The sequence below is a fragment of the Elephas maximus genome, chromosome 24 (genome assembly GCF_024166365.1).
Source record: "Elephas maximus indicus isolate mEleMax1 chromosome 24, mEleMax1 primary haplotype, whole genome shotgun sequence".
NCBI classification, from domain to species: Eukaryota; Metazoa; Chordata; class Mammalia; order Proboscidea; family Elephantidae; genus Elephas; species Elephas maximus.
This window is the reverse complement of record NC_064842.1, coordinates 16,596,834-16,619,489: the sequence shown is the minus strand read 5'-3', so window position 1 is coordinate 16,619,489 and position 22,656 is coordinate 16,596,834. Positions and strand designations below refer to the sequence as shown.

The following is a 22,656-nucleotide window of genomic DNA, read 5'->3' as shown; positions in this document are numbered from 1 at the left end:
TTGGTCTAGCAAAAGACCCCTAAGAGAAGGTCGAAGGGCAAGGCACAGCCTAGGAGAAGATATTTGGAATGCATATAACTGACCCAAGTTTAGCATCTATTCAGAATACATGCACACATATACACATATCACACAATCCAACTAAAAAATGGGCAAAGGATATGAACAGACAAGGAAACTGGCACAACCAAAAAACATATAAGAAGATGTTTAATGTCGATAAAAACTGAGGAAACGAAAAGGTGCAAACAACCTAAGTGTACATCAACAGATGAATGGATAACCAAAACGTCATATATACACACCGTGGAATAATTACTCAGCCATAGAGTGGAATGAAGTCCTGATACCCGGCACCACATGGCTGAACCTTAAAAATATTATGTGGAGTGAAATAAACCAATCACAAAAGGACAAATACTATATGATCCCACTTATAGGAAACAGGCAAATGTGTAGGGACCAAAGTGTACTGCTGGTTACCAGGGCTAGGAGGGGGGTGTCTCTGTTTAGGAGGCACTGAGTTTCTGTTAATTGGAAGTGGATACTGATGTTGGTTACACAAAATGAGGAACATAACCAACGGCACTGAATGTTTGTGCAAAAAACACTACATTGGCAAATGTTTTGTTATATATATTTTTACCACAATAAAACAATTGGGAAAAAAAAAAACAGGAAATGCAAACTAAAACCTAAAGGAGATAACACCTATCCAATTAGCAAAAAACGAAAATTCTGATAATGCCGAGTTTGGGAGAAGGCGGAACTCTCATACTGCTGAAGTATAAATTGATAAAACTGCTCAGGGAGCAACTGAATTAGAGGACTTCCAATTTTACATAAAAATACAGATTTTTCTCTCACCCAAATTCACAAAACATAATAGAATGTTGGTTGCAGTATACCTATCATACAGAAACACTGAAAATCCCTAAGTGTCCATCAGTAGCATAATGGATAGCGGAATATCACACAACGGAGTACTTACTATACAATAGTTAAAATGACTGAAGCAGAGTTACATTTATATACATGAACAGCTCAAACATGTAAATTAAAGCAAATTGTCCAATATATGCAGTATGATACTACTATTGTAAAGTTTTTTTTAAAAAAAAAAACATGCAAAACTAAACTAAACATGGATGGGAAAGATAAAATGGACTTCAGGACAGCAGGAGGGCAGCAGTAGGATTAGGGAAAAGATTAGGGAAGGACCTCAAAATGACAGAGTTTACTTCTAACAACAAATCTGAAGCCAGTGTGGACAAGTATTAAGATTAGCTGGCTGGTTATATCCGGTGGTGGGTATACAGGGGCTTGTGCACCAGTTCCCTCATCTTTTCAGCTTGTTTGAATTCTATCTTTTTGAACCCCTTCATCTTTCCTCTCTCCCCCACTGGTGTTCCATGTTCGCTGGTCTCCCAGCTCCTCAGGAACCAAGTTTCCGCATGTTGACCCTCCTCAGGTTCCTTTTTCTCTCCAGTAGCTCTTATCCTAGTGTCCTCTCACTTTTCCTTTTTTTTCCCAATTTTAACAGATGCTTCCCCTTAATCACACAGCCGCTTCCCTCACTGTCAATCTACTTCAATATGGGACCATCACCTTTAGCTTTTACCTCTGAATGTGACCTCCACCCCCAGCATCCCCAGTCAGGCCTTTGACAAAGATCTCCTTATGCCTAACAAATGTATCCAATATCATCTTTGGAAACCCCACCCTAAGCCTACTCTTTCAAAGATAAATATTGCCCTAATTGCCACTTTTAATGGGCTTCTGGCAGTTTTTCTTACCCCCTTAACCTCTTGGTATGAGTCCCTGGGTGATGCAAATGGTTAACACACTTGGCTACTAACTAAAAGGCTGGAGGTTGGAGTCCATCAAGAGGAGCCTCAGAAAAAAGGCCTGGTAGTCTACTTTCAAAAAAATCAGCCACTGCAAACCCTGTGCAGCACAGTTCTACTCAAGACACACACGAGGTTGCCATGAGTTGGAATCAACTTGATGGTAACTGGTTAACCTCTTGGTGGCTTTTAACATCAGGAGCCATTTCTCATCCTCTTAAAACTCTTCCTACTTCTGGCTTTCATGACTGTGATGTTATCACCCCTTTGTCTCTGACTGCTTATTAGTCGTAAGTCATAGCTCTGCAGCTTTCCAACTGCTGGTACATGCAAGTGCCACCACCAGGATAAATGGCATTGGGCCTTCTCAGCCCTCCCCCTACCTCATTCACCAAACAGTCCAGGAAAAAGAAAGCTACAGTCAAACACCAACATACCCTTTTACTCCTCTCATAATAAATACCCAGTCCCGACACTGACATTATTTCTGGAACAAGTGGATAGTGCTACCAGGCTGAACTCCAAACACAGCACCTGCTTTGTCTCAGCTACTCAGCAGCTGTGCTCATCAGCAGTGACAGCAGCCTGCTCTGCACGGCCAAGAAGCTGAAGTCACTACCAAGAGGTTCTCCCTGCAGCCTGGACACTGCGTCAGATGCATAAGGAAAGGAAAAACCCAACTTGTCCACTCCCCCAACCAGAGTGCCCAGAACTACGACCAGATAAGGAACAGAAAGCGAGCTTCTGGACATCGGCTCTTGCCTGGCCCTGGTGCACTGGTTTCTGTTGAGGAGGGACACTCAATAAAGCAACCACTGACATTTAGGCAACCACCTTGGATTGTTTCCGACAACGTGTACAAAGGGCCAGGGCCTGGGCGGGCACACAGGGGATCTGCTCATAAGAGCCTGCTCTACCTCAAAGAGGTTGGACATCTTGCTTTGCTGCTCTCTGAAAACCTTTGCTTAGAAAACTTGCTGGTCAAATAAATGATTTCAGAGAGGGAAGACAGCGAAGTATCTCTCCTTCGTAACTGGGCAAATCTCTTCCCTTAAGTGCCTGCAGCATACGTTATTTGGGGTGCCGCAGAAACACAGGGACAGAGGTCAACACTTACAGAGACCAAACACCAACATCCCAACGGGGTTCATCTATTTATTGATATAATATTAAGCCATTTCCCAGCAGTAACTTGATGTCACAAGAATGGGACTCTGCTTCTAAAAGTAATAAAATAACAATGACATCATAGACAAAGCACTGGGAACATTCCTTGCAGAAAAAAATGGCTTGTCTTCTCTGGCCAGAGTGACAGGTGCTTAGTCAAGTTCCCAAGCATGTACTCCTGGTCCCTAACAGACGAACATCTTCATTCACGTCAGCCCTCGGACGATTCCAGGCCGTGAAGTGTGAACAGGCGTCCTTTTCCATGTCCTCTCCTCACCTTGGGCAACCCTTCTGAGTTCAGCTAGATAAATCTGTGTTTCCTGTTGGTGAAGTGAGTGCTGATGACAGGGTGAGCCAAAATCTGGTGACAGAAACAACTAGCACCAAAAAGCTGGTTCTGCTTCATTTTCACGAAGTAAACACAATGGTTTTTATTATTTTTTTAAAGGAAAGAAAAGTCTTAAAAATATATGGCACTAGAGTGAAAACTATACAACTGCATCAAGTTAAAATTCCCCACAGCTTCCAGCCCACAAGCACTGCATTTCGTGTCAGATGTAGAGCTGATGGGAGGCCAAGGTGTCCATGAACGGGCGGACCAGGTTGTCTGTGGAGAAGTAGAAGATGAGGCCAAACGTGATGGAGATGGGGAGGGCAGGCAGCGCTTTCTTGAACACAGCCAGCAGCAGGAGGGTCAGACACAAACCCTGTAGGACACAGAGAGGTGAGGGGTGAGGATGTGTAGGGGAAGGAGGGAAGGAAGCACTTAGTGAGGGACTTAAGGACAGCCTAGTCTCTGGGCTCAGGAGCTTGTTCAAGCACTTGTCACCCCATTATCTTCCCTGATTCTCGCAACAGCTCTGTGAGCTATCATAGGGCAGATGTTCTCACTCACATCATAACACCCCGCACGCTAGTGGGTGAGCCAGAAAACAGCCTCCTGACTCCTAGGACAGGGCTGCTCTCTAGACTATGCTGCCTTCCCAGTCTGGCTAGCACAGTCACTCATGACGGTAAGATGCCTCCATGATCTATCACAGTCACTCATGACAGTAAGACACCTCCCTGGTATGGCTAGCAGAGTCACTCATGACGGTAAGACGCCTCCATGGTCTATCACAGTCACTCATGACAGTAAGATGCCTCCCTGGTCTGCCTATCATAGTCAGTCATGACACTAAGACACCTCCCCTCAGGGAGCATATATTTATATAAGAACTAGATGGGCCCAACTGAAATGCTAGGAAGGTTCTCAGCAGCTCACATCAGGGGAATCAGTGACGCTATGTGACTCATCCCCTCGGAAGCAGGTGTGAGGGGTGCCCATCCCACCCCCCACAGGGCCAAGGTAGGCAGTGAGCGAGCTGAGTGGGGACAAAGAACCAGAGTGCCAGCCCTACCCCTGAGGGAGCAGCAGCTCTAGGTCAGACTGTTGGTGGAGGAGGGCCTGGAGGCTGGTCACCCCGTCCCTGACACTCACGTGTGGGCAGCAGAATCCCCAAAAACCTGGGCCACCAGCCTTAATGTGCCCTGCCACATAACCTCCAGGGTTTTCCTCAAATGGGCAGAGCACTGAGAATGGACTACTCTGAGACTCCACCTCCTCTGATCCTAAAAGGAAAACGTCTGAGGTGAAATCATAAAAGGATGTTTCCCCACTGTGTGTATTTGGCCATGTTAAACGACTACAGGGGCCTACAAATTTCACTGCTGGGGTTCAAAGTGATGAGGTTGCCCTCAAAACCTCAGGAGACCCTGGAGTTCAGAATCCCATGGTGTCCGGGTGGCACAGAGGAGAGGGAAGCACAGACTCCAGAGTCAGAGAACTGAGCTTAAATCACGACTCAGTCCCTCACTGACTTTGTGCCCATGGGTAAGGCTCATAACCTATTTCTACAAACCTGAGGTGATCATACCCACCACACAGGGTATTGTGAGACAAGCACACAACACTTCTGGCCAAGTCTTTGGCATGGAGTGCTGCTCACTGAACGTCAGAGCTCCTGGGTCACCCCTCCCCTTGCACTGTTCTGAACCATCTGGAGAGGATCTTGCTGACAGCTACCTACCAACCGGTTGCCGTCGAGTTGGTTCTAACCCATGGCGCCCCCATGTGTGTCAGAGTAGAACTGTGCTCTATAGGGTTTTCAACAGCTGATTTTTCTGAAGTAGATTGCCAGGGCTTTCTTCTGAGATACCTCTGGGTGGACTCAAACCTCCAACCTTTCGGTTAGCTGCCAAGTGCATTAACGATATGCACAGCTCAGGGACTCCTGTTGACAACTACCAAAAAAAAAAAAAAAAAAAAAAACAAAAACCACCAAACCAAAGCCATTGCACATAGCGACCCTATAGGACAGAGTAGAACTGCCTTATAGGGTTTCCAATGAGCGGCTGGTAGATTTGAACTGCCAACCTTTTGTTTAGCAGTTGAGCTCTTAACTACTGCACCACTAGGGCTCCAAATCCTTGGTCTCAAGGATCTTCTTGACAGTTCCCCAAACCAAACCAAACCCCCTGCCGTCAGGTTGATTCTAACTCACAGTGTGACCCTGTAGGACAGAGTAGCACTGCCCTCATAGTGTTCCCAAGGCTGTAAATCTTTACAGAAGCAGACTGCCACATCTTTCTCTCATGGAGCAGCTGGTGGGTTTGAACCACCAACCTTTCAGTTAGCAGCGAAGCACTTACTTAACCACTGTACCACTAGGGTTCCTTTTGACAGCCCCACCCAGTTCCAAAAAGTGTTTTTCCTCCTCAGAGGGAAGGCTGTACCTGAAAACTTCCTGGGGACCCGGGGTCCCCTTGATAAGACCCCAGGGGAATGCAACGCCCAGAGTGTCCACTCACAATAAGAATGGCCACAAAGCAGGCCAGCGTGGTGTTCCAGTCCCCACTGCCGGTGGCTGCCGCCTTGCCCACCAGCACGCTGTAGAAGATGAAGTCCCCGAGGCCGAGCTTCACACCCCCTGTGTGGGGAAGAGAAAGTGCACCCATTGGTCTCCGAAGTCCTGAGAGGAGGCTGGCAGAAGGAGGGAAGAGAAGCTAACGGTAGGCAGAAAAGCATGACCCCTCTCTGTCTGGCCAAGGAAAAGAGGCGCCAGAGCCCCAGGGCCTCAGGGCCCTGGACCATGTAGAGTCCCTGCCCAGCCTGATCCAACTCACATGGACCCTGGGAATAGCCATGCACAGTGGTGACAAAAAAGAGGCTGTCCTCTGGAAAACGGCAGTTAGTGGCAAAAGGTAGGGAAATCCATGGTTTGGGTGACTTATAAACTACGCAGTCAAAGCAGACATTTCTAATACTTGGGTAAAGCCAGTGCTTTACACTTAGCTGAGCAAAAACAGAACAAATAAAAACATACTGCCCAGGGTTGAGGGAACTGGTGTACAGTAGCCCCCCACCCCCCATCCACGGTTTCACTTGCCAAGGTTTCAGTTATCCTCAGTCAACTACCATTCAAAAATGTTAAATGAGTATGTGGCATGATAAAATCTCACGCCGTCACTCACATAACTTTTATTACGCATATTGTTTTTAATTGTTCTATTTTATTATTAGTTATTGTTGTTAATCTCTTACTGTGTCTAATTCATAAATTAAACTTTATCCTAGGTATGTATGCACAGGACAAATCGTAGGGCCCGGTACTATTCTCAGTTTCAGGCATTCACACGGGGGTCTTGGAACATATCCCCTGCAGATAAGGGGGCACTACTGTACAAGTCAGTGCTAAGTCTGAATTATACATTTTTTCTGGGAATTTTAATTTCACTACTTTCAAGAACATTAATTGTACATGCCTAGATAGAAGGCCTCTGAGGACTCCCCCAAAAAACAGGTAAAATTAATTTGCAATTAGCTTCTCTGTTATTGATAAGTTTAAGCTTCTAAAATGCTTCTGTTTTCTTTTGTACAGCTGCCCTTGTGCTCCTGTGTATAGGATTATTTTGTTCCTATGGACAATAGGTAGACAATAGGAAGGCTTACATAATAAACTCGAGCCAAGCAGGCCTGCTGTAAGGAAACCCGTGGCTGCCTCACCTGTCCACCACCCCTCCTCCCTTCTAAGCTCTAAGCAAGGGGGATCTTCCTCCTGTTCCAGGCAGTGTGTCGCCCTGCCCTTCCTCCAGGACCTCTTCATCAACACCACATTTGCACCTCTGATTTCAACTGCTCCCCTCAGCTGGCTCCTTCCTCATGGCCTGATAAACATGTCTAAGTCTTGCCCATCTTAAAAATACTGCTTTCTTTGTCCTGGTCCTTCTCTTGCTACCCTCTACCTCTGCTTTTCTGCCCTCTCCCTCCCTTTATCTCTGTCTTTCTCAGGCAGGACTCTCAAAAGAACCCTGTGCTCACTTCTGAAACCTAGTGGCCCCAGGCATCTGCCCCCTACCCTATCCCTGGCCCGCTGAGGCCCAAGCCATTGCTTGGCTGTCCCAATGGATGCCTGCAGCACCCCCTTCTCCCGTCCAGGTCCAGTCCCTCTCACGGCTACACCTTGGGGTCTTCCATGGGCTCCGGGCCATTCTGTAACCCCTGGGCTGTCCTTAGTGCTCTCCATTCTGGTCCCTCACCCTCCCAGGGTCTCTTCTTCAGGCCCTTAGTTTTGACAACATGTAAGTTGATGACTGTAAGGCCTGGTCTCAAACCCTGGCCTCTCCCCGGAGCCCCTCACCCACTGAGTGTCTACTGACATCTCTACCTGGGTGTGCAGCAGGCTCTCCTGCTTGCATGTCCAAAGCCCTGCCCCACCTCCTGCACACCTGCCTGATTATGTCTTGGTGGGCATGCTCACCAACCCCCCACCTCCACGTGTATCCCTCACACAGGGAGTCCTTCAGGGCCATCCCACATGTGCTCTGGCTAGTCTCTGACCCTGACCCCTAGCCCTTCACTCTTTTCTGTTGTCTGGATTAGGGCAGTGCCCCCTTGTGGTCTCCCACGAGTCCATCCGCATAGATTCCTCCCTGCCTGGGTCTGGAACACAGAGCTGCTATTTTGTTTCCCTGCATAATCACCAGTGGTCTCTGTCGCCTGCAGGAGAAAACCGGAGCTCTCTCTGCCTGTGCCATGCCCTGTAAGGTCTTTCCCAGCCACCACCCCCAGCTGCTTCCTGCTCGCCCCACCCCCTCAGCCTAACCACACCAAAGAGCTCCAGGAAGGCTCACTTCACAGTCTCTTTCATCTCTCAGCCTTTGCAAAGGCTCCCCCCTCAGGACCTCCTCAGGCTTAGCCACCTCCCTGGGCTGAAAGCACCTGCAGCTGCTTCAGAGTGCTTTATATGCTCCAGGGTGCTGCTGTGTCCCGCCTATGGCTGAATGTGCATTGACTGACCATGCTAATTCCCTTGGGAAAAGAAGCAGGTCTCCAACCACCTCTGGGCTTTTGTCTTCAAGGCCCTCCTCCACAACAGCTCCTCATGTCTCCCCAGCTCTGTTCCAGGGAGGCACCCCCCAACTCTGCCCCCGCCCTATGCTCTGTGACTTACTCGTGGCCCCAATACAGAGGCTGTGACCTGTCAGCCCAGCCCTTCCTCAGAGCCTTGAGCCCACCTGCCTCCCCCATAGCTGCACAGGGACCTCCTACAGGCCCACTGAGGGCGGGATACTCATATGGGATCCATCCTTCCCAATGACATCCATCCTTCCATGCAGTATAAAACCCTCCTGTGGCTCCCTCTGCTCCTTGAATAAAGAGGGATCCCCCTCACCGCACCCCTGTACCATGGGCCAGCAGGCCCTCACCTCCTCTAACTCACGGCAGCCCTCTGCCTCAGGATCTCCGCGCGCAAGCCCCTCACTGGACATACTTCTCCTGTGCCGCCTCTCACCTGCTTACTGCTGTGAGCTTGCCTCAGAGGTTACTTCCTCAGACAACCTTCTCTGACCCCTTCAGACCAGGTCATGCCCCAACCTGCTCTCCGGGCACCTATGTTCTCTCCTTCACAGTCCTGTGTGGGGCTAATGCCCTCAACCCCATTAGACTGTTAAGCCCCATGAGAGCAGGGTGTCTTTTCCCCCAGTACCTCAGCACAGTCAGGGCTCGGTAAACACCTGTTAAATAAATGGTTCAGCCTCAATACCAACACCCCTGTGGCCGAAAGCCAGGCCCCACCTTTGCAGGTTTCTCCATGACTTTTGTAAAGGTGGCTTTGAAATGAAAAAGGGCTTCTCTCCTCACACACCAACACCCCCGCCACCGCCCCTTGGTTGAAGCCAGCCATCTGAACATGGGCACCTTACTTTCCTCCTCTTCCTCCAGCTCCTCCCCCGGGTAGCCAGGCAGGGGGGGTTCAAAGACTTCCGGGTACGAGTGCTCCCCAAAACCGTCATAGGAGTCTTCCTCTGGGTGTCGGTCATGGTGGTGAGAGAAACAAGCAGAGTCAAATGGTGTCCCTCGGCTCTGGGGAACAAAGCCCCGGGGACGGGGGTCACCCAGCATCACTGCGGAACCCCAGTGCTCCCGCCCACACCCACCAGCCACAGCAGTCCCCAGAACCAGAAAGGGAACGAAGCCAAGTGAGGCTGGGGCTGAGGGCCGACAGTCCAACCCCACCCAGTCTCCAAGACGTGTGCCCAAGAAGGCTGTCCCTTATGCTCCCGCAGAGAGGCCAAGCCTAGGGGAGCTGGGGGCAGGATGCAGGAACATGGACCCCCTGTATGGGGGTGAGAAGCTGCCTTCCAATTCTGACAGGCTGTCAGCCCCGGGGACACTCACCCATCTCTGGATCGTAGGGGAGCTGGAGGGCTCCCTGGGAGGAGGGGTCCGGCTTGGCCATGCCCACCGTCCACACCATGGCAGCTACAGAAAGGGGAACAGAAAGTGGTAACTGGGGCTGTCCCCAGGCCTGGAAGGCAGGGGGGCAGTCTTTGCCCCCAGGAAGCCAGCACAGGACCCTTAGTTTACATGGTATTTGTTTACATACATGGTTAGGAAGCCCTTGGGAGGCGGGGCCTGGACTCACTGAGCAGGTGTGGGCAATCACTACCTTTTCCTTTTTTTTTCCCCCCCCGCCTCAATTTCCTCACAAACAAGCTGCCTAAGTGATGGTAACGGTTAAGTGCTTGGCTAATAACTGGAAGGTTGATGGCTTGAGTCCACTAAGGAGTGCGTAAGAAGAAAGGCCTGGCAATCTGCTGTTGTTATTGTTAGGTGCCATTGAGTCGGTTCCAACTCATAGTGACCCTACGTACAACACAACAAAACACTGCCTGGTCCTGTACCATCCTCACAATCGTTGTTAACAACTAAGCCCATTGTCGCAGCCACTGTTTCAGTCCATCTCATTGAAGGTCTTCCTCTTTTTCACTGACCCTCTATTTTACCAAGCATGATGTCCTTCCCCAGGAACATCCAAAAACCAGTCACTGTAAATCCCATGGAACACAATTCTACTCTGACACACATGGGGTCACCATGAGACAGAATAGACTCGAAGGCAGTTGGTTTGGGTCTTTTTTTCCCCACAAACCACATCAATAATATTAGTGAGTAGCTTTATGAAGTAATTGTCTTTTGTATCTCTAGCCTAGAACTATCTCAGCTTACCACCTGATACCTCCAACTCTCCACCTGAATGTCTGATGAGCACCTCAAGCTTAAAGGCCAAAACACACTCTCAAACCCGCCCCCCCACAACCTGCCCCACCCACATCTTCTCCCTCTCAGGAAACGGCGACTCCACCCTTTTAGCTGCTCAGGCCAAAGCACTGATGTCATTCTTGACTCTCTCATACCCTAGACAACCAGACAGCTTGTCAATTTTGCCTCCAAAATAACTCCAGAATCCAACCACTTCCCACAACCTCTACTGCTGCCCCGGGTCCAAACCCCATTGTCTCTCTTGTGGGTTATTATTTATATAGCCGCCAGGTCTCCTGCTTCCACTTTTGTCCCCCATACATTTTACTCTCCACTAACAACCTGTGTTACATAAAGTCAGGTCAGGCTAAAATGTTCCAATGGCTTCACCTCTCACTCAGGGGTAAAAGCCAATGTCCTCGTCATGGCCTGCAGGGCCAGACGTGGCCTGGACCCTCCCCATTTCTCTGACCTCTTTTCCACCTCCCATCCTCTCTCCCTCTACTGCAGCCACACTGGCCCCCTGGGCTCTCTCAATGCACAGGCACGCTCTGCCTCAGGGCCTTTGCACCTGCTACTGTTCCTTCTGTCTGGAATGCTGTACCCCCAGATTTACCTAAGTCAGGTCTCTGGTCAAATATCAGCCTTATAGGAGTGTCCTGGACCACCTATACAAAATAGCACCCACCCCACCCACCCTGAAGCCCGACTCCCTTACCTGCTTTACTTTTCTACACACCACTTATCATCTCCTGACTTATGTTTGTCTGTTTCATTACTGTTTGTCTCCCCTTCTAAAACGTGAGCAACGTCAGACCAGAGACATCACTTTGTTCCCTGGTAAGTCCCCAGAACACAGACACTCACCACACAGATGCCTATCCCAGGCACAGCCTTCAGCCTTTTCACACGACCCATCTCATCCCCTGAAAGGGTCTGCCACACGCGTCCATGCCCAGGGACAGGCACTAACCATCTCCTGCCACAAGCTTGATGCTTCACTTGTGCACAAATTATCTAGCACTTTGTAGCCTCCAGTCAAGAAACTGTTTCCCTGGGCTCGGGCTCCCCCTGCACAATGCAGGCCCCAAAAAACGAAAAAAAAAAAAACAGCAACAAACCCCAAGCCCACTGTCACTGAGTTGATCCAACTCATAGCAACCCTACAGGACAGAGTAGAGCTGCCCCATAGGGTTTCCAAGGCTGTAATCCTTATGGGAGCAGATGGCCGCATCTTTCTTCCATGGAGCGGCTGGTGGCTTTGAACCGAGGATCTTTTGATTAGCAGCCGAGCACTTTAACCACTGCCCCAGAGCTCCAGAAATGCAGGCTCTCTATTTAAATAGCTCCCCCATCTCAGTGATGGGGGTAGAAAGGGTATAAAAGCCACAGGGCTGTGAGCTCCCTGGGGCCAGGGACCATGTGGGTCTTGTGTCCCACTGTAATTACTGGCACAGCACCTGCCACAGAGTGGGGACCTGACGCACGTGTGTTTAATGCGTATATAAACCTAAATCCCTACACACTGATGCTGAGGTCACGGACAAGAGTATGTACCTGCCCTTCAGAGACAGTTAACTTCAGTCAGCCATGTGCTGTCAAGGAAAAACAAGTTGTCATCAAGCCTATTCCAACTCATGGTGTCCCCATGTGTGTCAGAGTAGTACTGTGCTCCACAAGGCTTTCAACAGCTGGTGTTTTTGAAGTAGGTACCCAGCTCTTTCCCCTGAGTCCACTCTGAGTGGCCGTGAATCTCTAACCTTGTGGTTAGCAGCTGGGTGAGTTAACTGTTTGCACCGCCCAACGACTGTCAAGGAAGCCCAGTGAAAATGAGGAGCCCACTGCTCCCCTGGACACCTGCCCTGAAGAGTATCCACAAAGCCCCTCCTCTGGAGCCTGGAGGAAGCTGGAGGGCAAGGGGGTGGGTGCAGGGCTTCAAAGGCTGCAGGTTCACAGGACGTAGCCCGTACCCACAGTGGGCCACTGGAAGATGGATGGGATGAAGGTGCCGTGACGGGCCACGTCCCCTCTGATGTACTTCCTGCTCTAGCACCATAAGCTGCCTTCTGTGTAGTGGGTGATGCAGTCTGCCTTCATCTTTGCAAGGTGGACACCCTCCCCGGATCGCCAAGGCCCCCTCTCCCCTTGGGCTGGGAAAAAGACAACTGTCCTAGTCACTCTGAAAGCCACAGGCAGGAGGGGTCCCTCGCCCCACTACCAGTGCCTTCTGGCCCCCCTCAAGCAGAGGCGGAAGCTACTCACAAGAGTATATCAGGGCAGGGAAGATGGGCTCGTTTCTCTCCTGGGCAGTCTCCACCAGCATCCTCAGTGGCCCTTTGGGGCACAGCACAGCCACGAGATCTGGGAAAACGAACAGTCCACGTCACATGAAAAAGACATTCCCCAATGGTCCCCAGAGAGAGAAGCCAGCCCCCTGACATACGAGCAAGGGACGAGCTGTCCCAGGACCCAGAGTGAGGCTTATCTTGCCTTCTGCAGTTCAGCTGGCACCCTAAAGCTGCCAGGTTCCAGTCACAGCCTATTCTGTCAGCATCTGCTGGAGCCCAGAGCAGGGTCTGAAAGGGGTAACTGCTGGGAGGTGCAAACAGTTAACACACTCAGCTGCTAAATGAAAAGGTGGAGGTTTGAGTCCACTCAGAGGCACCTCAGAAAAATGCCCTGGAGACCTACATCCAAAAAAAATCAGCCACTGAAAACCCCATGGAGTGTAGTTTTCTTTGACACACAGGGTTGCTGGGAGTCGGAGTCGACTCAACGGCAAGCAGTGCTGCCGCCAGCGAGGAAAAGCAGCGCACCTCCGAGACCTGGAGGACATGCCTAGAAGTCAAGCAGGGCTCGGTTCAAATTCCACTTTGCTGAGCCTTGGACTCCTTTTCTTTAAAACGAAAGTAATAACACCGGTAATAGTAGTCATGCTAATATCAGTCAAATAACAGCTAACGTTTTGAGGTAGTCATTTTTAGAGGCACTGTACCAAAGGCACTTAGGGTTGTTCTGCAAATAACTTAGTGTGTAAAGTGCTTAACAGTGCCTGGCACAGGGCGAGTGTTCGAGAAACATTTGCTATTATCAGTAACCATGTCAGGAACAATGGAAAATAAAGACTTCTACAGGTCTTATTTCTAACAATAATGGGTTTTATTTCTAGAACACCACAAGTCTATGGAACTCCATGTGCTTACGAAGGCAAACCTCTCAGAAGGGAGACCATCAAGGCATCCTTGGGAAGGAGGTGACCTTTCCACCACCCGCTGCTCTGTGCATCAGTGGGGAAAACTTGGCACGGAATGTCACCACCACTGCCCAGGTCACACACTGTCTGTAAGGAGGCAGTCCTTCTGACAAGCCCGGCGGCCATGATCTTCCCCATCCTTCCGTCTGCTAGCATCTTTAGGTCTCAGAACAAACCACCGCCCCACTCAAGCCCGCTATTTGTCAGCAGGGTTAAAGAGTTAGAATTCCATCTAAGCACACACCAGAATGTCTGACCACACTGCCCCTCAGGTGGTCAGAGTAAAAAGAAATCTACGTTGTGCTTCCTAGAGTGAGTCATATGACCCCTGGAGTATAAAACTGGGTGGGGGAGCCCTGACAGGTAACACAACAGAGAGCCCCTGAGGGGGCATGAGAGCAGTGGGATGCAGACCCCAATTTCTTGTAAAAAGATCAGACGTAATGGTCTGACTGAGACTAGAAGGACCCAGAGGTCATGGTCCCCAGACCTGCTGTTAGCCCAAGACAGGAACCATTCCCAAAGCCAACTCTTCAGACAGGGATTGGACCGGACTATGAGATAGAAAATGATACAGGTGTAGAATGAGCTTCTTGGATCAAGTAGACACTTGAGATTATGTTGGCATCTCCTATCTGGAGGGGAGATGAGAGGACAAAGGGGATCAAAAGCTGGCCGAATGGACACAAAAATAGAGAGTGGAGGGAAGGAGTGTGCTGTCTCATTAGAGGGAGAGCAACTAGGAGTATATAGCAAGGTGTATATAAGTTTTTGTATCAGAGGCTGACTTGGTTTGTAAACTTTCACTTAAAGTATATAAAAAAAAAATGGGTAGGGGAGGCCCTCTTTGTCCCTCAGCTATGGTGCTAGGGGAAGCGTGCGTACCAGAAGTTTTCAGACCACCTAACTAAGCCTACCTAGCTGGGGGGCTGATGTCAGGTAGGCCCTTGAGTCCCCCGGTGCACAGTGGGGCAGGTGTAGAAGAGTCTTCCACCTCCACCCGGATAGCTTTTGAGCTGCGGGTACTGCTCACCATGGAATTTTTCCTGTAGTGTGCTGTCTGCTTCTTGCTGTAAGTAATAAAAGCTACTTTCCATGTGCTAACACTGTGGGAGCTTCTCACGTGTTCAGGCTCTGATTGGAAGGACGTGATACTCATGCAGGAATCACTAGGAGTGATTGCTGCCCTTTTTCTAATGGCCTTCTGGCTATTTAGAAACCCGGGACAGCCTGTGAGTGTAACACACCGTACACGGAGATGGCACCCAAGATGACCCAGGCGGACCACTCCGGGAGGTACTTGATGAACACCAAGGCCATGAGCGCACTGATCATGATCAGGTAGGCCTGCTGCAGCACAAGGGGGCCCTTCCAGTGGATGCACACCATGCCCACTGCCCCGAAGTTCCACACGATCAGGAAGAGCGTAGGGTAGTCCATGGCCACGTTGTAGGTCTTGAGCACTTCGCTGCAGGGACAAAGACAGAGCCCGGGGAGAGGTGAGACCCTGACACAGTTGAATAGTCCCTGCTCCTCAACCGGTAAGTCCCAACCGGGTTCTTCCAACCTCTGGCCTTATTTGCTAATACCCCTTCTTTCCATTTCCACTGGCCTTATGACTACCTGCCTGACATATTTTCTGCAACGGGGTGGGATATAAACTGATGACTCATGCTTGGGAAGGTTCATTTAAATGTGCACCGGCATAACCTGGAAGACCCTTTTGCATAGGGAAAAGGTCCTTGAAGAGTGTTTTCTTGGTGGAGCAAGTGGTTAACACGCTTGGCTGCTAAGACAGGTTGAATGTTTGCGTTCACCCCACGGTGCTGCAGAGGAAAGGCCTGGCAATCTACCTCTGAAAAATCAGCCCTACGGAACACTATTCTACACTGACAAACACAGGGTCCCCATGAGTCCGTCTGTCAAGCTCTTTGGGCTCCTGGCTCAGGCTGATATGCCAAATCAAGGGGCAACAGAGCGGGTAATTCTCTCCATAAACTAGGAAGTACGTGGGAAGAGTCCAAAGAGAAGAACTTAAATTTTGAGGGGTTTCCATCCCCCTTGGGTTCACAGACAGCCTCCTCTATGATGACTTTGCTTGTTTTAAGTCAGGAACCAAATAGGCAGACATGTGGCCCCCCAGAGATCCCCACCCCCCTTCCCTGATAAGAAGGCTGTGGGAGGAGCCCCAAAGCCTGGACTCCCAGGGTGGCTGACAGTGGGGAGGTCTGAGCACAACAGTCACTCTTGCCTGCCCAGGTCCTTCCTGGTCACTCACGCCACCAGCAGCCACTTACCCAAGGTAGATGTAGGTGAAGAGAAATAGCAGCATCAGGGAGGACATGACCAACCAGCCGTGGATAAACTAGACAACAGAAGCAGATGGAACGCTCGTGAGGTACCCCCGGGCCCCTAAGACCACAGGCCCCTCCATTCCTGGTCCTGATGTCCAAGCCTGAAAGTCTTTCTTAGTCTTTCATGACAGTGCTGGGAGGTTATGAATTGAACTGTGTCCCCCTAAAATATACACGGAAGTCCTAACCCCTCTAAATACGCCCTTGTTTGGAAATAGGGGCGTTCTTTTGTATTTCAATGAGGCCATGCCAGAGTCGGGTGGGTCCTAATCATTCCTGAGCGGTGTCTTATAAAAAGAACAGAACAGACACAGAGACACACATATAGGGAGGACAGGTGCCAAAGAACACCGAGGAACTTCTGGAGGCCTTCCCTAGAGCTGATGGCCCTGAATTCAGACTTCCAGCCTCCGGAACTGTAAGACAATAAACTCCTGCTTTTTCTTTAGAGACTCCCCTTGTGACGTCTGTGTTACAGCAGCACTAGCAAGCTTTAGACAAGGTACTGGGTGGTCATTTTACAGACGAAGAGAGGAAGGCACAGAAATTCAAGGAATTCTCTCGAGGTCACCCAGCGAGTACAGAGAAGGAGGTAAGACGAGGTTTTATGTTGACCAACAGCTACACCAGTGCTCTCCCCACCTGTTCACACGCTCATTTAGAAAGACTATTTCAGACGTTTGTTACACGCCAGGCACCGTTCTAGGCTCTGGGGATAAAACCAGCAAAGCCTCTGGCCACATGTAATGCACTCCAGTGTGAGGGGAGACAGACCATGAACACAAACAAATACACAATGTATTAGCAGGTAGTGACAAGTGCTACCAAGAAAAACAAACAACAGGCAAGAGAAGGTGACAGAGACTCATGGGGGTGCTATTTTACAGGGTGATGGAGGCAGGCTCTTGAGGGAAGTTTTTTTTTAACTGTAGTAAATAGATATGTAACAACAAAACATTTGCCACTTCGACATTTCTTACGTGTACAATTCCGTGACATTAATTATAGTCATCACCTTGTGCAACCATCACCACCACCCATTTCCAAATTTTTCCAACACCCTTAACAGAAAATCAGTGTCCCCTAAGCAACGACTCCCCTTTTCCCACTCCTGTTCACCCCAGTTACCACTAATAAATGTTGATCTCTGCCTACTGCGTATCTGCACCTGCCTATTCTAGACATTTCCTATGAGGGGGATCGTACAGTATTTGTTCTTTTGCGACTGACTTATATCACTTGGCATGATGTTTTCAAGGTTCATCCATGTTGTAGCATGTATCAGGGTTTCATTTCTCTTTAAACCCAGAAACCAGTGCCACTGAATCGATTCCGACTCATAGCGACCCTATTTATTTCTCTTTGTGGCCCAGTAATTCTCCATTGTATGTATGCACCATATTTTGTCTATCCACTCATCTGCTGATGGACATTTAGGCTATTTTTACCTTTTGGCTATTGTGAACAATGCTGCAATGAACACTGGTATAAAGGGAGATGTTTTTGAAGAGAGACAACCCAGGGCATCCCCTCCTAGCTGAGAGCTACAAACAGGTCCTCAGAAAGAGAAATGTTGCCATACTGCCAATCAGGAATGGACAAGAATGAGGATAGGGCTGATCCTAAATCAGTCCCTCTGCCAGCTGTCAAAGGAACAGTGATATCAAATCTACCAACCTCACCTCTGAGGAGAGACCCATACATCACGAGCTCAGGCCACCAGGGACCTCAGCTGGGGACCCAGCCTGCTCATCATGTTAGCAGTGGCAGAGGCCTGGCTGGGAGCACAGCTGGAAGGGGAAGGCCTGCCTCTAGAGTATGCTTCCCCTCCATCCCAACCACCACCTGCCTGTCTGGTCACCATCAGCTCCTGGCCTGAAAATCACAACCTTCAGCTGAGAGGGCACCTGCTTGTCTTGCTCACTGGGGGAACCCTGGGCCCCAGAATGGGGCCTGGCATGAAGGCAGGCTCAAGGCACCTCACTGAAGGAATGGCTGAGCTGCTTCTCAATGGTCTCCTGGACACCCCCTGACCAGCAGCACCTGTTTTCAACATCCATGCTATTTCTAACTTCTTCTTAGGCACGCTATATGCTCTGTCCCAAACAAGCATCCTTCCACCCTGCTTCCCACCACCCTGTTCTTTCCCCAACCCTAATTTTAAGTTCTCCCTCACTTACATTTGCTATTTATTGATAGGATCCCCTGGTGGTATAGTGGTTAAGAGCTATGGCTAACCAAAAGATCAGCAGTTCAAATCCACTAGGTGCTCCTTGGAAATCATATGGGGCAGTTCTGCTCTGTCCTATAGGGTCGCTATAGGGTCACTATGAGTCTGAATCGACTCGATGGCAAAGGATTTGGTTTTTGTCAGGTTTTTTATTGATAATCTGCAGCTCAGGGACATTTCCCGACAGCCCCTCCCACTTCTCACCCCAGCAGCACCCTCGGCTCCATCATTGTACTACAACCCCCATCTCCCTAGACTAAGCGCTCCTGCCTCTCTACCTGCTCAATGAATGGTGACTGCTGCGTGAGAAGTGCAGGCTGTGCCTGCATTTAAATAGCTTCAAATCAGGTCAGGCCTCGCTTAGGAGTCCTCGAATGGTATAAATGGTTAACACACTCAGCAGCTAACCAAAGGGATCGAGGTTTGAGTCTACCCAGAGATGCCTTGGAAGAAAGACCTGGCAATCTACTTGCAAAAAATCAGCCACTGAAAATGCTATGGAGCACAGTTCTAGTTTTGGCCACCCACACAGTGTCAGAGTTGACACGAACTGATTTAACGCCTAGCTTAACTTCCTTTGAGTCTTTAGGGTTTCAAAGTCTTCCTTGGATGAAAAGACTGGAAAGCAATGTCCAAAGTCACACAGCATCTTTGGAGGGCGGAAAATGCATGTGACTCAGGCTAGGTGGGACTCAGCTTCGACACTGCTCCCTAAGGCCAACCCTAATGGCTGCCAGGCAGGCAGACTGAAGCACAGAATCTGTCTTTCTCCATCCAAAAGGGAAATGGAAAATAAAAATAAATCTGGAGGAGAAGAGTCAGGGTGAAGGGAGCCTAAAATAGAACTTCTTACTTCTTGGGAAGGAGAAGCAAAATAAAATTAACTTCTGAATAGGAGAAGTGACACTCTGAACATTGCAATGAGGAACTCAATTGAGTGGGCTCATGTGTCAACTTAAAAGATAAGAGTATTGGGTAATCCCTGGTGGGGGTGGGGTGGGACAAATTCAGAGTCTGCTTTGCAGAAGGAGTCCCTGGGAGGTGCACATGGTTGATGCCTGAAAGTCTGGAGGTTTGAGTTCACCCAGAGGTGCCTTGGAAGAAAGACCCAGTGATGTACTTCCAACAAATCAGCCACTGAAAATCCTACGGAGCATAGTTCTGCTCTGACATGTACGAGGCCTCTATGAGTTGGAGTTGACTCGATGTAGCTGTGTTTTTTTTTTTTTTTTACAGAAAAAAGGAACTTTGACAGTTAAAAAAGTAAGTAAAGGTGGCTGTGTGAGGGGCCCCACCTGACAGAGGTGTGCGTAGACCGGAGGCGGGGAGGGCGGGCAGAGGGCAGGCATGTCTGGGTTCTCACCTTGTAGCAGCGGTACTTGTACAGCACAACCAGGAAGATGGTCATGACCACGATGACACTGATCATGATGAGTGTGTTGAGCACGGAGTTGAGGAGGCGCTGGCCCACTGAGGGTGTGTCCTCGGTGAAGGGTGTGTAGATGCTGAGGGGAAAATAAAGGTGGATGGTCTCTGGTCCTGCCTGCCATGCACACCCCACCCCCGTGCAATCCTTGTCCCTGCTTATAGAGGCCCTCTGGGAACACCCCACTGCTACCACCCCCATACCTCTGCCCTGGCAGAGTGCTGCCCACTATCTCCTTGTCTCCCAACCCATTTCCCATCACCTGACTGCGTACCTGTGGCTCTCAGCCCGATGACTGAGCCCAGGGTAACCAGTAACCAGCTGCCATCATGTCAACTCCGACTCATAGTGACCATGTGGGCGTCAGAGTAGAACTGTGCTCCATAGGGTTTTCAATGGCTGAGTTTTTGCAAGTAGATTGCCAGGACTTTATTCTGAGGTGCCTTTTAGTAGACTCGAATCTCCAAACTTTCAGTTAGCAGCGAGCCCGTTACCCGTTTGCACCACCCAGGGACTCCATGAGTTGGAGTCGATTCGATGGCAACTGGAGCCCAGTGTCGCAGTGGGCTCCACCCCCACTCGGATTTTGAAACCTTTTCTGGAGGCTTCTCTGGGTGCTACTCTCTCTCTGTCCCCGCCCACTTCTCCACTCCCTCCAGCACTTCCATACCCAAACCTTCTCCAGCAGCTCCCCTGGCTAGGACTCCTCCACCCTCCTGCTTTCCCCACCCCAAGTAACCCAGTAGCTGCACTTGCCGCTGATAAACTAAAAATCAGAAACAAGAAGCAATTGATTGATACCTCGCTCTTTCCAACATGGACTGCTGGAAGCAAAAGGCTGGCTAAGTTCTCTTATGGCTTTTCAACTGGGCTGCTCTGAATTCCCAACAGACTATAAACTTCCCGGGGGGCTTGGGGGGCGGCTTCTCTCTCTACTCCTTTCTTTGAAAAAAACCAAACAAAACAAAAACTAAACAAGAACTCCCCAGTTAAAAGAAGATGCTCAGGAAGGTCAGCCCTCAGCAATAGTGACCCTGGGGCAGGGGGACGGGGTGGGGGAAGCTTTCCATTTGTCTCGGCTGCTCTGGGTATGTGTTATTTTTACTAACGTAAACAGAACACTCTATCCATCTCCTTCACGAGGCTGGAAGTGAACTACGGAACCATCTGGTTCAACCACCGCCTTTTACATTCAAGCAGCAGAGCCTCAGGGAGGAAGTGACTTGTTCGAGGTCACGGTAATCGGTGGCCCAGCTGTGACGGAAGCCCGACCTTTGGATGCTGGGCCTGGTGCTGCGCACAAGGACTCGCCTTCTGTAATAAATGCTATTGTGCCCCAGCACTCATTCTGGGGCAGGCACTGTTCTAAGCCCTCTACGTGTGCTCGCTCACTAATTTTCCCAGTAACCCCATGACTAAGCCCATTATACAGACCAGGAAACTGAGGCATAGAGTGGTTGAGGACCATGCCCAGCAGGTGCACCAGGGCGTGAACTCAGGCAGCCTGTGTGGGTCTGCAGGTGGTCAACAGAAGCTGTACACATCCCTGACCCCACCCCCACACCCCGCCCCGCCCCAACTCACAGTTGTCCATTCTTCTCTGTGTAAAAGCGCACAGACTTGATGGTGGCCACCACCACGACCATACACAGTGTGACAGGCACAAACAGCATGATCACGTGCTTTGCCCCGTATTTGAGGGTCAGTTCTTCCTCCAGGCCTGAGGGCCTCCCAGGCACCCCGCTGCAGACGTAGCGATCAGGGTCCTCCTCACAGTCCTCTTCGTTTTCCTGGCTTCTCTGTGGGAAACCACATTGTGAGGGCCACAGGAAGCCCCCCATGGGATGCCCCTCACAGGATATCCCCCTAAACCAATACAGTGCTGGGATTTTTAGAACTCCAAATAAGAAGTTTTTAACGTGGCTTTCCAGATGCAAAAATCAGTCTATTAGCTGTAGTTTGGACAGGGGGTGCTAGAATTTCTGGGACATTTCAAAGGTTGACAAGGATAACAGTAGAGAAAATGTGAATTGGCACCAAGCACCACAACGCAGGGAGGGGGGGGTCACTGTAGCCACAGAGAAGGGAAGCCTGCAGGCCCACAACCAGAGTGGCTAAAGATCAAAAGATCCTTCCCAAGTACAGGCTGTTCCAGACACCGTTCAATTCTGTTTACATGGCCATACTGATCCAGGAGGACACAGGCCAGGTGGCTGGAAGAAGAGAGATTAAACATTTTTGTTCGATAAATCATAAACTAGAATCACTAGCATGTGTAGGAACTCTGATTATGAATAAGACATTGGAAATCTGCAAGGGAAAAAAATGACTTTGACCTTTTTGCCCCAGAAAATTAAGTATACAAATTTTTAACCCTAGAGAGGCTAAATGGGTGCCCAGCATCTGGGAGGACAAGGGGTATGGGAAGGTACCAAAAACTCAAGCCCACTGCTGCTGAGTTGATCTGAACACATGGCAACCTCACACGTTACAAAGTAGAATTGCTCCATAGGGTCTTCTCGGCTGTAATCTTTACAGATGAATCCAGCAGGCACTCCTTGGAAACTCTATGGGGCAGTTGTATTCTGTCTTATAGGGTCGCTATGAGTTTGGGTTTTTGGTTTTAATCATTACGGAAGTAGATTACCAGGCCTTTCTTTCGTGGTGTCACTGGGTGAGTCCAAACCGCCAACCTTTTTAGGTCAGCAGTCGAGCGTAAACCATTTAAGCCACCAGGGACCTTATTATGGGAAGGCAGGAGAGTACAAATGAGGGGCAGGAAGCCTGTCAGATG

General features: G+C 49.7%; 1 protein-coding gene across 4 annotated transcripts in view; it reads right to left on the bottom strand.

The window, feature by feature from the left end:
• Positions 1-221: 221 nt before the first annotated feature.
• Positions 222-22,656, bottom strand: part of PSEN2 (presenilin 2) — a 38,776-nt gene continuing 16,341 nt past the window's right edge. For 3 of the 4 annotated variants that reach the window (XM_049868077.1, XM_049868076.1, XM_049868075.1), the window contains exons 3-11: positions 21,447-21,661; positions 19,800-19,941; positions 16,150-16,217; positions 15,100-15,320; positions 12,862-12,960; positions 9,736-9,819; positions 9,261-9,362; positions 5,865-5,983; positions 222-3,721 (exon numbers count right to left, since the gene is read on the bottom strand). In XM_049868077.1, the coding sequence (XP_049724034.1) occupies positions 3,566-3,721; positions 5,865-5,983; positions 9,261-9,362; positions 9,736-9,819; positions 12,862-12,960; positions 15,100-15,320; positions 16,150-16,217; positions 19,800-19,941; positions 21,447-21,661 (1,206 nt within the window). In that variant the 3' untranslated portion in view covers positions 222-3,565. Of the gene's footprint in view, positions 3,722-5,864; positions 5,984-9,255; positions 9,363-9,735; positions 9,820-12,861; positions 12,961-15,099; positions 15,321-16,149; positions 16,218-19,799; positions 19,942-21,446; positions 21,662-22,656 lie in introns of those variants that run through there. The other variant, XM_049868078.1, reaches the window with a different exon arrangement.